The sequence below is a fragment of the Solea senegalensis genome, linkage group LG10 (assembly GCF_019176455.1).
Source record: "Solea senegalensis isolate Sse05_10M linkage group LG10, IFAPA_SoseM_1, whole genome shotgun sequence".
Taxonomy (NCBI): Eukaryota; Metazoa; Chordata; class Actinopteri; order Pleuronectiformes; family Soleidae; genus Solea; species Solea senegalensis.
The window spans coordinates 6,795,971-6,814,460 of NC_058030.1; the positions used below are offsets into that span (position 1 = coordinate 6,795,971).

General features: G+C 39.8%; 1 protein-coding gene across 1 annotated transcript; it reads right to left on the minus strand.

Annotated features, from left to right (window-relative positions):
* Positions 1 to 607: 607 nt before the first annotated feature.
* Positions 608 to 9,345, minus strand: dldh (dihydrolipoamide dehydrogenase). Its single transcript, XM_044036930.1, has 14 exons — positions 9,237 to 9,345; positions 8,050 to 8,125; positions 7,084 to 7,163; positions 6,849 to 6,917; positions 6,492 to 6,561; positions 5,533 to 5,633; positions 5,296 to 5,439; positions 4,747 to 4,848; positions 4,454 to 4,644; positions 4,190 to 4,360; positions 3,736 to 3,925; positions 2,797 to 2,934; positions 2,313 to 2,402; positions 608 to 1,562 (listed from the first exon to the last, which is right to left on the minus strand). The coding sequence occupies exons 1-14, from the start codon at positions 9,273 to 9,275 to the stop codon at positions 1,497 to 1,499; spliced, it is 1,527 nt and encodes a 508-aa protein (XP_043892865.1). The 5' UTR covers positions 9,276 to 9,345; the 3' UTR covers positions 608 to 1,496.
* Between the last annotated feature and the right edge of the window lie 9,145 nt (positions 9,346 to 18,490).

Here is an 18,490-nt window from a genome sequence, read left to right on the forward strand (position 1 = left end):
AAAATTGCAGCCCCTAAATCAATTTCGACCACTTATCACTTATTTATTTATTTAAAATATCAATTTATAATTACTTATTTCGTATGTCTTATTTATCAATAGATACAACATCATAAATGTGTTTATATTGTGAATTATCTATTGTTTCCATATCAAAACAAGAGGGTTTCTTTTTAAATTCTATGAAACATCATTGTTAATATTGTTATTTCACTCATATGGGTTGACTTTATTCACTTGACCGGACTCCTACTGACCAAACTATAGACACTCAGTGGCCCCCAGGTCATTTGTGTTTGAGACCCCGATTTAGATGCTCTATAAGGTTACACAGAAGAAGATCCCTGTACTAAGTGTCTTATGTTTTATCCATTTTATGTTGTTTTTTAATCAGCCAGTAGATAACAATTTTTCCAGTGTCATGAAACAGTGCCACCTGATGGTTGGAGATAGAGCTGGAAAACTTTTAGCTGCAAATCATAAAATAAGCATATTATGCAATGTGTGTGCCCAAAAATCCAAGGAACCTTTCTGGAAATCCAATTAACTTAAAATAAATGTTTTCTTAAGTTTTCAGCTTGAAGTGGCCAATAAAATAAGTCTTGAGCCGCACTCAGAATTATTTATTGTACAGGCCAGGGCACTTTTCATGGTATTTCAGTGTTTGAATTCTAAGCCTTTATCATCTTTTATAAATTCCACTTGTACAACATGAAAAATTCACAGGCTGTGTCCAAAGTACTTCACCGTGAAAGCCCACACAGCATTTTTAAGATATCAGCTACTGTCACGTTAATCGTTTTTTTACAAGGGCTAAATTGACACATCATAGTATTGGTTTGGTTTGAAGGACAGTGTTACTGTACTGAAAATAAACTCTTAAATAAAAAGTTTTCAGAACACTATTTTTACTCAATAGATGCTGCATTTATTGGTTGTTATGGCGAGATAAAGAAGAAGAACGAGTCAGGTCCTTTCAAAGTGTGGTCATCAGAGCAGGAAACAGTTACACACTTTTTCTGCTCTGTACACACAAACGCTGAATCATGTTGCACTTGTGTCCCAGACCCAAGTCATTAAAGTCTCATTTGCTGCACTGATTCCCTCTCAGGTCTGTCATCTTGATTTCACAATGTAAAATAAAAAACATGAATAAAACAAACATGTCTTCCATCTTCCTTTACAAGAGAAACAACAACAACCACCAGTCTAAAATAATATTTATATCTCTATGTCCTGTAAATAATATGCTGTGCTTGGATCTTAAAAACTGTGTTTAGAAAACAAGACGACTGATCTGCAGCCAGTGTTTGTTTACTGCCCAATTCCCCCTTTATTGTTTTGCCGAGAACATTTAAATAACATAAAAATCTAAATATGGTTAAGTGTTGGAGAGCACAGAGGATCCCAAAGGGCTGGATGAAGATCGGGACGCAAACACAGCAACCCATTTCTCCTCTGTTATGTACACTGAAGGTGCGACAGCGGCAGGCGGATCAGAAGTTGATGGCTTTGCCAAAGGAAGCAGCCAGGTTTGCTTCTCTGAAGGCTTCCGACACCGTCTGTGGGACAGACACACAGTAGAAGGAGAGAGGAGCAAAGAAAAAGCCCAGGAAGAGAGGGTCAGTCTGAGTCAGTCCAATCTTTGTTGGTATCTTCAAGCATTTTTGCCTTTAATTGAGATTGGCATGTGACATGTGACACTTATTTCTAAATTCTCTATTTTATAGTCCACACAATTAAGTATTTTGCGGATTAATCTGGAATAAATATAACTGAGACAAAAGCATTATCTGTCTAAGATAAGGCAGTAAATTTACTTTATATTCCTTTAAAAAATGGAATATAAAGTTTACAAAATAATGAAATATCGTCAATAATTATTACATAAAAGGAGATTTTCCATTTATTTGCTACCCAAAACAGTGATTTTGCCTCTGGCCTGGGTGTCTATTTCTGTTTGAAGCTGTCCATTTGATGGGGACAAAGAGCTTTAAGTATAGAATCAGAATAAGTATAGAATACAATGTCTATAAACCAGTAACAATATACAAATATGACTAATATACAGAAGGAGAGAAAGACCTGTACATGTAGAATCAGATTTGACTTTAGCCAGTGTCTTGAATTTGTGGAGTGAAAGTAAATGCCATCACACAATGAATGAGTTACTCATTTAAATTAAATAAAGAATATGTCTTGTATTACAGCTTGATATGTTAACATTAATACTGAGAAACACAATTCAAAGAGTGTGTATGTTCCAGCCATGTGTTAGATTCTGTTGAATGTCTGTGTCATGCGTTACATACGGGATGTGCGTGGCAGACTCTGGCGACATCCTCACAGGAGGCGCCGTATTCCATGGCCAAAGCAGCTTCATTGATCATCTCTCCTGCCCCCTGCAGAGAAACAAAAAGATTTTTTTTTTTTGTTGTTGTTTCATGTTTGACAATTCTGCAGACATTTATTCTTCCCCTAATTTCTAAAACAAAATCTTGGAAAAGCTATACAGGAATGTATGTCTGCCTCAAACAATGAACTTGTCTCTATAGTCTAGTGCTTTATCTCAGTTCTGGGATTGGTTCTAGGCTGGTTTAAGTCATGCGTATACAATAAACAAATCAGGCAGCGCTACAACAGCTCTTTGAAGCTTTAAAAAAAGAGACCTGGGCGAACTTTAACTTTACGTCTCGACTCTGCATCGGTTATATTTCCCCAATATTGTAATATGTTGTTATATTTAACGATCATGTGTGCATGTTACATGTTTGCAGTGTGGGATGAAAGTCTTACAGATCCAAGAATGTGCGCTCCCAACATTCTGTCTGTCTCCTTGTGGCCGAGGATCTTCACCAGGCCGTCGGTGTCGGCATTGGTTTTAGCTCGGCTGTTGGCTGCAAAGGGGAACTTGCCAACTTTGTATGGGACGCCCTGTGGAGCAGAGGAGTTTGTGAAACACTGGTGGTGGACGCTCAGCACAGAAAACAACAGAGTAGACATACAATATTTGCAGGGTAACATTTGTTTTCATCTCCTCCACATGAACAAAGATGTGACGCGTTTCACTGTCATTGCTCTCATTGTTGCTTTTAATGAAAAACTCACGACTGTCTGTAGAAAAACACAGATAGACGAGCAGCTGCTGAACATTATGGATCATTTAGAAGCTAGAGCAGGGGTGTCAAACATACGGCCTGGGGGCCAGAACCGGCCCGCCAGAGGGTCCAATCCGGCCCACAGGATGAATTTGTTAAAATTTCACACTAATCTAAACGTAATGTCAAATGCTCCAGATACCCGTGACTAAATGTTTGTGCCTTTAAAGATCCAGTGTGCTGTGTAAATAGTAAATTTAGGCATGATATTGTTGAAATTGCACTTATATTTCTCAAGAAATTTCATGTTTTGTAAAATTATCCTTCATTAAATGTAAAACAAAGGAGAAAAAACAAAGGGGTTCTTGTTGTTCATAGGTTATTATGCTATTATTTTATTATTTTTACTGGTCTGGCCCCCTTGAGATCAAATTGTGCTGAATGTGGCCCCCGAACAAAAATGAGTTTGACACCCCTGAGCTAGAGTAACACATGTTTCCCTAAGGAGATGGTGGAGACCAAAAACAGAGCTAAAAATAAGTAATTCTGGATTTAGATTCACCAGGTGTATGTCACATTTGAAATGGAAACAAATAAGCAATAAAAATGACCATCGCCCTGCTCCTCATTCACTCACCTCCTCTTTGAGCTGCTCCTCTGTCTTGCCCACCCAGGCCACCTCTGGGTGAGTGTAGATGACAGAGGGAACACAGTTATAGTCAATGTGCACGGCACCACCGGCTATGCCCTCAACACAGATGATGCCCTCGTCCTCAGCCTTGTGGGCCAACATAGGCCCGGCTACCACATCCCCAATTGCATAAATACTGAGGAAGAGAGATAGAAAGAGCCACTGAAATGTCATTTATTGAATGGAGAGTAAGTTGAAAAAAGAAATTAACTAAAAGATTCCGCATTTTATTTTATTAATGGAAATACCTTCAGTTAATAGTGTTTCTCATGCTATGTCACGTGAAGGATACACAATGCTACATAATCAATAATGTGAATATAAGTGTTTTAACACCTGCTCACAGATCAGACTGTCACTCACAGGTTCTGAACATGAGTCACCATGAGTTCTGTGGTACCTGGGTACTTTGGTTTGGAAGCGGTTGTTGACAGGGACGCGCCCCCTGTTGTCCAGCTCGATGCCAACGGAATCCAGACCGAGGCTCTGGGTGAATGGTCGTCTGCCGATACACACCAGCAGCACGTCGCAGGTCAGTGTTTCATTCTTCCCTCCAGCTGCTGCCTCCACTCTGAAACATCAAACATAAACAAATGCAGTTATAAACCAGACCCCACAGAATGCACATTTCAAAAGTCGGTAGCTTCAGGGAAACTGTACTTACGCCACATCGATTTTGCCGTCCGGCCTTTTGGTGGCTCCCATGACTTTGGTGCCGAGCTTGAATTTGAGGCCCTGCTTCTGTAAGATACGCTGGAAGTTCTTGGAGATCTCCATGTCAATGCCCATGCCTCCAACGTGGCCCAGGAATTCCACCGCCGTGACCTTGGAGCCCAGACGCTGCCACACTGACCCCTGAAGGACAGGAGGATGCACATTTTGTCAGGCTACAGATTCAAGTGCTCCAAAACAGAACGTCAACCTGAGGTCATGGATGTGTTTGTTGTTGTGTCTGACCAGCTCCACTCCAATGACTCCAGCTCCAATCACAATCAGCTCCCCTGGCACTTTTTGCAGAGACAGAGCTCCCGTTGATGATACGATGGTGTCCTCATCAATCTAAAGACAGAGAAACAAAAAACATTAAACAATGTTTTAACAGCTTATTAAACATTTCTTTTTCATGTTTTTGAAGTGTTTGGTTGTTATGTTGATATTATATACTAGGGATAAAAAAAATGTGTTGTTTTTTGACAAATGCCCATAAAAACTGAGCCATAATAATTGAACCATGAGTTGGACATCGTGTTCCACTATCAGAGAATTTAGTCTTGACGACAGATGTGTCTGATCCAGTTCACAGTAAAATCGAACACATTTCAGTCCTTTTCTGGAACATTAAAACATTTATTTATCCATGTTTTTTGTAGATATGACTTTGTCTTTTACGAAACCTTTAAAAAAAAAAAAAAAATCACATTCTACTTAATGATCCAGAATATTCCATATTTTCTATATTTTACATTTTTGAAAACACCTATTGATGTGATTAAAACTCAGCTGTACCTGGATTCCAGGGAAGGGTGTGACCTCAGAGCCAGTGGCAAGGAGGATGTTCTTGCTGTTGATGACCTGCTCGCTGCCGTCTTCTGCTGTGGCCGTCACCTGGTTCTTACCCGTCACCCTCCCAAAACCATTAACATGGGTCACCTGGGTGAGGGACATCATGCTGTAAACACCAACACTTGTGGTTCTAAATAAAATGCAAATAAGAGACAAACAAAATGAAGAGAGAAGACTGACTTTGTTCTGTTTGAATAGATGTGCGATTCCTCCCGTTAGTGCTTTGACCGCACCGCTCTTCTGAGCCATCATCTTCTCCAGGTTCAACGAGATGCCTGAGACTGAGACACAGAGATTTGAATCTAAAGCTGCTCCAACTGGTAGTTATGACCTAGAAATAGTAGCACTTGCAGAGTGCAAAGCTTCTCCTCGGCTACTAATTTCTTGCAGTGAAAATACACTCCCCTATCTTGGATGCTTAAGAAAAGATCACAACCAAAATCTTTTTATTTCTTCAATGGGTCATAAACTACACCCAAAGAAATGATCATCAAAATCCACCATTAATGTTTGAGTATTACGGCTCAGGGCGTGGCCATACACATAATATCTGTGGTGTAGGTTCAGTTATTAACATTTTGTCAATGTTAAAGGACTGTGAAAATGGCACAACATAATACTTTTAAATCCAATAATGTGAAAATACCTATTAGCTAACTGTAACCCCTGTATTACATACACAGCTGCACACAAAACACTGCATAACGACTTACACATGACTTACTATATGAGCTGAATGTACTGCCACCTCCCTTAGATCATGAGAAAAATTGCAACTCAAACATGTGAGATTCAATAATTGTCAGTTTGACAGTGTCAGATGTCTATAAATTATAAACTTTAGGACAAAAGCCATCAGCCATATAAAACCTGACCTTGATTAATTATTAGCCTGTGGGCCAGATTTTGGACACGTCTATAATGAAATAAAACAACAAACTACGTTGACAGGATTATCAACTGTCAGAAAATAATAATAAAACAAAAATCTAAACTGTGGGAAACTTATACAGAACTTCTGATCCATGCCAAACAACAACTCCTTCATCTTTAAATCTGCCAGGCAACAATTCTCAAACTGGCAGCATCTTAAGTGTCTGGATTGAAAAATGTCCCTTTAAAGTCGTGTGGCCTCTTACTTTCAATGCCTCTGCTTTCAAAGTCCTTGCCATGAGCCAAGTGGTAAAAATAGGAGTTGTTCAACAGAGCCTGCAAACACAAAATATCAATGAATTGCAATTAAAAATGCAGCAATTACACCATTCGAAATCAGTTGACTTATTATAGAAGAGGAAACCAACTTTTCTTACAGAAAATGACACCGATATGGACAAATAAGCATTCAAAACACCAGGCAATGACTGTTATTGTTTTACTGTAAAGGACACATACGTATATGATAAAAATAATCTTAATTGCAGCTCTACACTACAGAATAGAAAGAGTAACAGACTTTCTAAACACCATTTAGATTAGAACAAAAAGCACTTCATTACCTTTGACGGGATGCAGCCGACATTCAGACAGGTTCCACCCAGTGTAGGATTCTTCTCCACACATACTGTCTGTTGAAGGAAACACAGGTTTTACATGATGGATGTGCATTAATGTTTCTGCTACTTTAAAAAGCATTTATTATTCCCACCCACTTAATAATTGTGGTTCCATAACGTAACAGTTAAATAAAAAGAAACGGAACGCATTTGTGAGCTCTCAGTGAGGTGGTCTTACTTTGAAGCCGAGCTGTGCTGCTTTGATGGCAGCGACGTAACCACCTGGTCCAGAGCCGACAACTGTGAGGTCTGCGTCAACTACAGAGAGGCAACACACCAACTTTTAAAAACGGACAAATACAGACAGACACCCTGAATTAAACTACACAATCAAAATCTGTTTTAGTTCTGATCTGGGCTGATGTAGGCGCAGGAGATCAACACATCCCATATGAAACATGAACATTTTAATCTTTACAATAAAAATAAATGCACACATTCGCTTCCTGTTTCCACCAGCATGTGTACTGGGCCTAGTCATATCATATATTTTTCCAGATATCCATCTATTATCCTTATCCATCTATTGTATATAGTGTATATTATAGTTTTGGCTTATAGTAGTGTATTGCAATGTCTTTAATTTAATTTAATTTAATTTTTAATTTCATTGTATTGTATTTCAGACTTTTTTTTTTACTTATTTGTACCGCTGCTACTATGACCCAATTTCCCCTTGGGGATAAATAAAGTTATCTATCTATCTATCAGTATGAATGCAGATTAATAGTGATGTGGAGCTGTCAACATAAATCCTTTTTTATCTGAAAATACACATTTTAAAATAAACATTGGAGTTTTGACTTTAACACATCACATTAGAATGAGGTGTTGTCAATATGCCTCACATTTGTTTAACATTCAGTGTGGCCGAAAATCACCAGTTACCTACACAGTATTTCAATAACAAAAAGGATAACTCTAATAACTCAGTGTCTCAGAAGGACTATGAATCTGTGATTATCTTCTTAAAACAGGTTAGTTTTTTTTTTTACCAAATTCAGACATGTTAACGAAAGACATGCCAGATGTAATAAGTAGATCCCATATCAGCCTAACTGGAGACAACTATAAAACATGTGGCTAAAGTTCATACAAGAATGTTACTTATGAAAACAAGGTGATAAGATTACAGATTTCTTACTTGCTGCTTTGTCAGCATAAGTTCTGACAGATACAGTTGTAGCTCCGTGCAGTTTGCAGGGAAGATGGTGGCTCCGCTGCGCGTCAAACAAAACACCCAAGACAGTGTTAAAATACATACTGTAATTTAGGTGAAAATTAGCTTTACTGACGACAGGTTCATTTACATTCATACATGATGATCTCATTCAAGAGTAAAAAGAAATTCTACCCATGGCTTCCCAGCCCAATATGGTGACAATTTGACAATTCAGATTTCTTATGAGATTACATTTATAAAACCAACCAAAGGCAAAGTAATCACACCAGTTGCACGTCCAAGAGATCTCTTGTTTGTGGTCAGCTGTCTTTGTGCTATAGGAGTTGCACTGAAAACAGATTATTTTTAAAAGATGCAAAGTTTGAAACTAACACAATCAACATCACAGTTAAAGAGTTAAAAGAGATAAAGAAATATTTAAGTCTCTATGGGTTTTGTATAGACATTTATTTCTGCAGGTGTCATAAGGTTTGTCAGTGCTGAATGAGCAGGATGTCAACATGTTGCAATAACATTTAAACGTTCAATATGATATATGTCGACAGTGCCAGTGCAGGCTACCAATTTAATTTATATTCAGTGACATCAGTAAGTTGTTAAACTTCTGAATTTTCGTTATGAGTCACAGTAAAAAGTTTGGTAACCCCTGCTAACTAGCTTGGTGTGCTAACATAGAGTTAAACTGAATAGAAGACAATTGAATGCATCTTCTCATCTGTGTAGTGTCATAAGAACCTTTTATTACGAGCACGCATATGCAACCTATCTCAACATACTTATTTGTTAGCTAACGTCGCCCCGTTCTGTTTTATACAATAAATGTCGTGATTTCGACTCGACTTTTGATTAACTTCAATAAAGCCGAGACAAAACGGTAGACTTAGAAAATACGATTTATTATAAATCACGTATTGTGTAACATGTATTATTTAACAGTAACCACAACAAATGTAAATCGCAGTTTCTCCCATTGGAATCTGGTGGTGGTTCGTCTCCGTCACCGAACCGGAGTTAGCTGACACGCTAACTAGGCCCAAGAGGCGAATGTGAAAACAACAGTATCCTCGGCACCTCCAGCTAATGAGATCGTTCTGAAACTGATCCGAACAACACACGGAAGACAGTGGGTTAACAAGATCTGTGCTTACCGTGGCCAGAGAGCGGTATAACTGAGTCCAGCTCTGCATCTTGTTGGTGTCCCTTCCCAGGTTCAGTCACCTACAGCAAGCTAACCAGCCAAGGACTCCCGAGGTTGCGCATGCACAGTACCACTCCAGACAACACGCACAGGCGTCGCCTCTTAATGACGTATGTGACTACAAAGGTAAGTTTTTGGATGAAGTTTCTTTGATGCACAACCATTTTACATTGTATTTTATTAGGCCTAGCACTCACACAGTAGAGCTAAACAGAATGTTTAAAATATTTTAAGCCATATCAAATGAGCTTTTTATGTGATTATCAGCTTCTGTCAGCTGTCAATTATCTGTCAAGCTGAATCTTCATAACTATTTTTTTATTGATTGTTGCATGAATGAATAAAACATATTTCTGAATTATCAGTCACACCATGAAGGACGTATTTTTATATTGCAGTTCATGATACTTGTCACTGGAGGGCATCCAACTGCAACTTATCACCTACTCAAACACAACTGAACAAAACTAAACCTTGACATTCCCTTAAATTATCTAATGTACCATGTAGTGTTTGTTATTGGATGACAGCAGATTTCTTTTTAGGTTAAATTTTTTTCCCCCTTCTTCCATTATTGGACCGTGAATGCTTTTTGTTTTATAATAACTCCAAGTAAAATGTCATTGTAAGTTACAATAGTGTGATAGTTTCATAGGCATCATGCGGGGAATTATCAGCTGCATCTACAGCTTCCCTCGGCTTTGTGGAGCATTGTAGTCAGTTTCAGCTCATTGTTTATCTATTCAGGCCATAACTCTACAGTGATGGATCACTTTTCACAGGAAGTTATATTCCACTAAAGCAAACAGGGACAGGGACGTATGGTACTTCATTTTCTCACAAATGGTTTTGTGCTGGATTCCCTTCAGTTTTTAGAATAATTTATTTATTGACCTACAACTCTGAAATAACTGAAATGACAGCAGCAGCCTTTGAAGCCCAAAGCCATTTGACCTTTTTTATGTTTGTCTCTGGTTTACTTCAACAAGATCCCAGAAGTGAGTGTCCATATCAAGTTTATCTTGTGAAACACATCCAGATTGGGCCCCTTTGAGACCTGCTGACAGTGGAATTCAATTAAAACCTGATGCCAACATCCCAGAAAACACTCCCTACTACTCTCAAAGAAACACGGGCTTTCAAAGTCAATAGTGCCCGATGTGAAGAGCTTGCCTTCATGTCCCCGTCTAGAGCCTTTTCACAAGCTAAAATAAGAGTTTCCCCCTCTTTCCCCAAGTCGACATGAGCAAAGTGAGCGCTGTGAAAAGCCCAGAGAGAGCTTCCATTTGATGACTGGCAGCCTCAGGTCTTGCGTCTGTGTGACACTATGGCCACTACAAAAGCTCGTCCTTTCTCCTGCTGCAGAATAACACTGAAAGAAAAGAAAAGACGTGGTGCATGATGGGGAGGAGTAAGGAATTTAGAAGGGGAAGAGGAGGAGGACGGGGGTGTGGGGGGATATTTGGCTTTTGAAATGGGCCCAGCGCAGATGTACGGGGCAGGAGGATTAGGCTGTGGGTGTTGGTGATGTTACGCCGGCTCGGCTCTTCCTGGCCCTTTGTGGCACCCAGCGGCCTTCAAGGTTGTAAGTTGCTGGCTGGTGTGCCAATGAGGCTCAGTGTGGATCCCGACTATAGTGGAGCAACCCTGACACCTCACCTCCCCCTGCTGCTGCTGTCTGACTCCTAACTTACCCTTCTTCACCCATTGGAACCCCACAAAGAAGATGAGTTAGGGGAGTGTCATCCCATCTGATCAACGCTAGTGTCTGTGTATTTGTATGGAAATATCTTTATGAGGACATTTTGGCTGATCCTCACTGTCACTGGTTTTAGGGTTGGGACTAGAATAAGATTCATGTTAGAGTTAGTCAGAGCTAAGTTACAGCATTTGGTTGTGATGGTTAAGGTCATGGTACAGGGAGTCTGTGTGTGTCCTCAGTACGAAAGCTATATAGGAAACGTCTGTTCACGTACCCACGTTGTGAGGACCCACCTTCAATCTGGTGACAAATACCCAGTTCTCCCAAGGTGACATTTGTTTTAAAGGTGAAGTCCATCAATTACACAAGCCAAAGTAAAAAGTAAGTTGACTGATTGATTGATTATACTGATATGTTAATTTGGCTGTTGTAGCTGCTCCACGTGGAGACAAAAATTGTGTTTGTGCTAATTTCACGACGTAAAAGTATGAATTGCTTGGTTGAGATTCACACTGCACACTTATGAGCATCCTCTTTGGCACATTTGGTCACTGTCAAGACACTGGTGCTTATCTTTAGAGCTGGTGCTGTGTCGTTATAAATACCACCATGTGTAGATATCAGATGAATGTGTGGACACTATGGGGTAGAGAATAACAGATAAAAGAAGCATTGTAGTGGATACATATGAACATGGAGTGTTGTATTATGTTGCCATTGCAATGTGCAATCAGTTTTATTATCATAATGAGCAGTTTAAGCTTAACGCTTTAGCTAATTGTTTTCATTTATTAATTATCACCTAAAAATGAATAAAAAGGTATTCATTTGGGTGCAATATGCAACTTCACCCCTAGATGCCACCAAATCCTACCCGGTGTAACGTTAATTGCTAAAATGAGTTAAGTGGGAAACCAACAACAAATATCATCAACCTATAAGTCTGTGACGATCTGTCTGTCATTTTTTTCTTCTTCTTTTAATTGAAATATCTTAACAAACTTGTTTTGTTCTGATGCAGGAATGTATCTCTTCATGATCCTCACACATCATCCTAGTACATCACCCAGCCATGAAAAAAGAAAAGGGAGGGGAGAGGGAGAGGCACATATTCTCGGGCCGCATTGTGGAGTGGAATGCCATTGAATTTGGGTGTTTTTTTTCATGCACCAGCCTCTTTTGTGTACAGGCTATGGAAGTCCATTGTGCATGCAGACACCCTGAGAAAAGAGGCGAGCTTGGAGCTGTTGTCTGCCTGTGTTTCTGCAGCCCTCGGGCCCTAAAAGAGCCTGAATGAGGCTCTGCCATCGGAAGCAGCCGGCCCGAACCGAGAGACAATGCCACTGGGCAACTTTGAAGACCGGCAACAATTAAAAGTGCAGCTTCACTATATTAATTATGCATTCATGCTTTTGTCTTGGCCTTTTCTTGCAAGGGGAGAAGGGGTGGAGTGTGAGGCGGGGGCAGAGGTGGGGGGCAGCTGTTTGGAGTGGCTGTGAGGTTTAAGATTCAACAAGTCTGAGGAAGAAAGAGAGATTACAGTGGATAAACAGCACATGCAAATGCTGCAGCAAATGCTGCTGCTGAAAATTCATTGTGTATGCAGCTGGATGTTAAGTTCAAGGGATTATGCTCACAAACAGGAACTTGTGCGACAAAAACACTCCAGCATTCATCTAATAAAATAAGTAAATGTATGAATAATAAACAAAATCCAACTTTGTGTAAAAAGGTTTTTTTTCTGAATAAAAAAAAAAAGGCAGATCCAGAGAGTTGCTAGGAAACTTGGAGTTAGAGCTTGAGATTTGTGGACCCTTTTTCTTTAAGGGTTTTTTCCTTCCCTCCTCCCTCAGTTGCAGGCAGGACACACATTAAGCAGCTTTCTGAAGGCATTGAGGTGAATTTCTGCTGGCTGGCCACTCTGACAGGTGGCTCTGTTGTGCTACAATTTGCCAGCAAACAGTTCCTTTTGCACCAGTGGGAAGGTTTATTCAGAAAAAGCCAACACTGCTTTGAAAAATCGTTCTGTTTAGGGGGAATTTATGCCTCGTTTACAACCAAATCTCTCACATGGAGGAGGATGTGGACTCACAGTTTCCACCTGCTGGTGAAGAGACAAAGTGCACATGCGTAATACTGTCAGAAAGTTGCTTTCAGTGTTGTGCTGGCTGTTAAAATACATATAAAAGATAAAAAGAAATTGTATGGGATTTGGGTCACTAAATCAAGGGAAAAAAAATGAGATTCCACAACGCTTTATTAAATGCTCCACCCCCCCTCCCCAAAGGCACAAAGGGCAATAGCAAAAAGGAAGTTAGCCAAAAGATGACATTGCTGACAGCAGCTTTAACATTTGAGGAGATCATTCTGTGAATGGGTCTCGCTAAGAGGTGAAAGTTACATCATTTGAAATTAACATATTTCTTTTTGACATAACCAGTGGCGTACCCAGACATTTGGATGGGCAGGGGCTATAATTAAAAGGGCACCTACTGTGCACTAGTACACTTATGGCAGGCAAGTCCAAAAGTGCGACCTGGGGCCAAAGGCAGCCCGGCCCAGGGGACTAAATTTTATGTGGACCTCTATCTGAACTGCCACACGTTATTGTTTAATTAATTTCTATCTCTGAGATGGACATTTTCTTTACAGCACTCAATATCGTTTCCACTAAGGACAACCTTTTGGGAGACTGTCATGTAGGGGCAGTGGGAAACTTCACAACAGCACTTTTTAATTGGAAGGGCACCCTTAGGAAATAATAATAATAATCTTAGGCATTTTATAGGGAACATCTGCATCACTTTCCTCCAATTTCAAACCAGCTGTTTCTTTTAAATATATAACTCTTAAGAGGATACACGTCCATTAGGACAAAACTATGAACGCCACTGTACATAATGGCAACATTAATTAGCCCTTTACCTCTGTCACAGACGGTGACATTACAGCTCTCTGCTACACTATCCTACTACAACAACTGTGGGGCAGGAAACAGACAGAGAAGGGAACTGAGTGGTCAGGTTTCTGTGTCACACACTGAAAACTAACACAGATCAATTCTAATTAGCTTTGGTTTGTGTGTGTGTGTGTGTGTGTGTGTGTGTGTGTGTGTGTGTGTGTGTGTGGTAAACAAGTGTTTGATAAAGAAAAGTGGAGCAGACAGACTTTGACTCTGTTATCTAAAGGTATCCCATTAATGAGGTCATTTTACTTGTTGGAAGTTGAAGTTGAGTTTTAATCACTCACCCCTTTAGAGAACACACAACATAAATAATAATGAGCAAGATCAGATGTCACCACTAATTATTAATTAAACATTCTGCTTGAGTACAATGAGAACACAGTGAGAGCAACTTTTTAGATGTTTAAGCAAACAGAGAGCACACAATTCCATTAAGGCGTCCGATTGTTGTTTTTTCTTTCTTTTTAAATCTTAAATTTCTTCTTCTCACATTCATCCATTTGGTGGTAATTCTAAAAAAGATGTTTAAGTAAGAGACTAAGTATAGCCATTTTGCACATAAGAAAAAAAGAAATCAATTATACTGAACCAATCTACTATACTGAACAGAAATGCAAACATGGAATTCAATACCTTAAAAAACCTTTTGTTTCATTTTTGTCGCAAAAAATACTGGGTACATTTTAGTGGCATAAGTCAATGCAGCTGAAGAAATATCTGATTTAAAAAGTACAAATTGCATTTACCCACACTTACACTTTGACATAGAGCACAGTTGTGTTACTTCATAATTCACAGCCGACAGCTGGACAAGTGTGATTTATGATTTTTGTAAAGCGACGAAATTGCCCTCGCACGTCTGCAGTTTCTCTCTTTTGGCACAGACAAAGATTAAACCTGGTATTCATGGCTATGTGCTGTGTGGTACAGGGGTCGGAGTTCACGTGTGTTGGCAGTGGGCACCATGTGTTTTAAATACAAACAGGACTGAGTGAATGAAAAGCTGAATGCACAGCTCATTAGTGCTGCAGGAGACTGTAGGAAGAGAGTCAGAGATGGTATAGTTGGAGTGAACACAAGAGTGGCTCAACACATTCCTGCCTCTTTATTAAGGTGATCTGTGACCCCCGTCTGTCCCAAAATAGAACGTTTTTCCATTGTGTTCATGTGTGCGCACGTGTGTGTTGTGGTCGGGGCTAATACAGTGCATATCGGACCCCTTCTCTCCTAAAAAGGAACTTGTTGTCAGTTGAGAGACCACTTAGTGCTCTTATACTCTCGTCAGTAAGTGCAGATAAAAGCGAATCAGACCTGCTGTTTTCTGAAGCCTCCTCCAGTGGAGAGGCTGGAGTGGAGCATGTTGTTTCATTGCTGGTATGCAGAGAGCGGCCCGGATGCACAAAGGCGCTGGTAATAACAGTTAATCTTTGCAAAGGTTCAATGGCTGCCAACCCAGCAAACAGCCAACCAGAGCCTGGGCGACAATGGCCACCAAACATCAAAGTAGGAGGCAGCGCAGAGCGGCCGGTTCCCATCACCTAAATCAACAAGGTCCGGCTGAAGTCATGGATGTTACAGACTGCTTGTTTGTACTCCATCAGGCATTTCCACCTTCATTAAACGTCGCTACCGAGTGTGTCTCTTGTTGTGTGTTGTGTTGTGCCATCACTGTGGTTTGCAGTAAAATCCAGAAGAAACTTAGACTCAACCCCATTTCACCCCCTTGCCCCGACCACTTGCGTCACCCCTCTGTTTTGTACGTTCCCATGTTCACATAGGGGTTCCTGATTGTTGATGAGGTGGAAGGGTAGAGAGGCTACAGAGGCACACTTCAAACAGGCGGCTATGAGAATTTTTGTCTCAGCTTAACTGAATCCAAGGAAACAAACTGAATTACAGAATTAGTCACCTTGAGACTGCAAAGTTGTTTTGATGGATTTTTCCTCAGCTTGTAATTGCATTCAACCACATATTTTAGCTGGCGGATGACGATAGAGTTTGCACATCGGCCTGATTTCGTTGGATAACGGATTTTTCACCACTTTTTTTTTGTCCTCTATATTGAGTCTTGTCAGAGTCAGTATAGGTGAGCACATTATTAAGTTTGCCGATGACTCAGTTAGTCATAGGATCCTATATACAGAGGCGATAAGAATGTACAGTATAGAGTGCCTTGTATCCTTTTTTTCACAGCACAACCCATAGACAATCTTTTTTTTTTTTTTCACCAACTATATCAAACACACCTTTGAATCGGATTGAATTTGTGAAATTTGGAAATGCGTCACAGTTCAAAGATTATTGATACTCCCGTTTGTTTGTTTTTTTATTATGCGATTTAAAATTAATCATAACTTTGACTCAACAACACATAAGAAGGTGAAAAAATGCATTTTGTAAAGTCTGAAGATATGACCTACAAACTACAACTACAAACTACAATACCACTGTCTTTTTGTAGCCTTAACCCTAACCTCACTAACACTTGTGCCTATTTTTGTTTGTTGCTGGCTGTGCTTTGAATTCACCCTTGGGCGATACAGTCTAGTGTACATATCAACTGGTCCAACAGTGTTCCCAGGATATTTTCTGATATGTTTACACTTCACTGCAGACAAACACTTAACAATGTCCACAGTCCACAGTAGTATTGTGATATAACAACAGCTAACAGTAGCTTTTTTTTTGTTTCTTTCCATAAAATGTTGAATCTCTGGTAAAAATTGAGTGTCTACCTACACGATGACGTATTTGACACTATTGAGTGTCCCATCTCGCAGGGCTGGATTTTAAACACTACCTTGTGTAGCTCAGTTCCAAGTGAGAGGGGGCAAGGCGTAGGGGTGACGTCAGTGGGATTGTTGGTGAATAACACCGTTGACAGCAGCTGTAAATGTCCTCCTGCACACCTGCCCCCTGTCACAGAGGCATCACCATTGATCTGAACCCTGACAAGAAAAATGAGAGTTTCCAAACTCACAACAGCTTTAATAATGTCATAGGTAAACACTGCACATCATCTCATGAAGGCGGGAAGGGCAGAAAGAAAAACTAAATGAAACTAAGTGCAAATTAATATTCTCTATAGTATTGTTTATTTCTCATTACAAATGTGCCAGCTGCTACAAACTGTACCTGCCTCAGTTCAGTGCATGTGATGGAGTTGACTTGTGTTGTTTCTGTGGTTTGGGTTGTGCACTCTCTGCAGTAAGCTCAGCCCATATGATCGATGGATCGCTTCAACGCGCTGTGACGTGACAGGAGCGCCATGTGGGTTTGACAAGTGAAAGCTCGGAGGCCTGTGAACTTTCCTCCTGACTGTTACCAGCTCCAGAGTCTGACCTCTGACCTCTGTGCTAGTGCAGAAGAGGCAGCAGGGAGGTGTTGGGGTGGTGGATGTTTAATGACATCCAGTCTGTTCTGTGTGACATGACCTCATTACCTCAATCCATGTAATGATAGTGGGTGGGGGATTATCTCGAGCCTGACAGTGTAGTTAACGTTGCTGCTGCTGCTGTTAAAGGTTTTAAACGATAAAATAACATATTCATGTTTCTTTAGCTGAAAGAAGTTACAATGAAAGCTGAAGGCAGTGGTGAAGAGCTGTGTCAAATGTTTTCCTTTTATCTTATTCCTCTCTTCTGCTCTCTTGGCTGTTTTTCTTTCTTTCGTCACTTGCTTTTTGTTTTCCATTACTTTGGCTAATTCTTATTTGATCTACTGTTATTTTTTCTCCTTTTATGAATGATTAATTTTGATATTTTTATTATTGTGTCAAGCATTAAAAAACAGTTCCGCCCAAATGGCAGACACCATAATTTTAAGATACAGACCAGTAAGCAATATAGAAGATAAATTACAAATAATATTTTATAAATAAACCTTCCTGACATTTTTACAGTCTTCATACACATACTGTAGGTGTAACAAACTTATAGACATTAAACTTAAACATCCATTTAAATCTGATATCTTGTTTATATCAATCACATTTTGGAGGATATTATATTATGGATCCCTTTACTTTAAGAACTTGCTAAAACCTGGCTCTCAGTATCCGCCGTGTGTGAACCTTCTTACCAACATTAACTTAAAGCAGGGTGGAGCTGACAAACATCACAAAGCTCTGCAAGAACTAAAGGTTAAAAAGGCATAAACACAGAGAAGTGTTTATCTGATGTCCTGGAAAATGCTCTGGGAACCTTCCCTTCTCGAGGGGATTTGTCGTTGTCCGGTCATTTCTATGCCTGCTGCTTTTTCCCATGTAACGTTATCCGAGGGCGGGGCCTGTGTGTGGTTCTGCTGATGTCTAAGTGTCATTCTGATACATGAATGACACTTAGACATCATTTGTCTACGTGTGATGTACTGAGACAGGAAACAATCAGTCAATCTAACAGTTTATACAAATGATTTTTGTTTTTATTCTGCCTGTTTTTATTGGGATTGTTTGGATGGACAAAACTATATTATATTTTATTCCTGTATTTTGTAGCCCCAGCATATGGGCCTGCTCTGTTTTTTAATACATAATTAC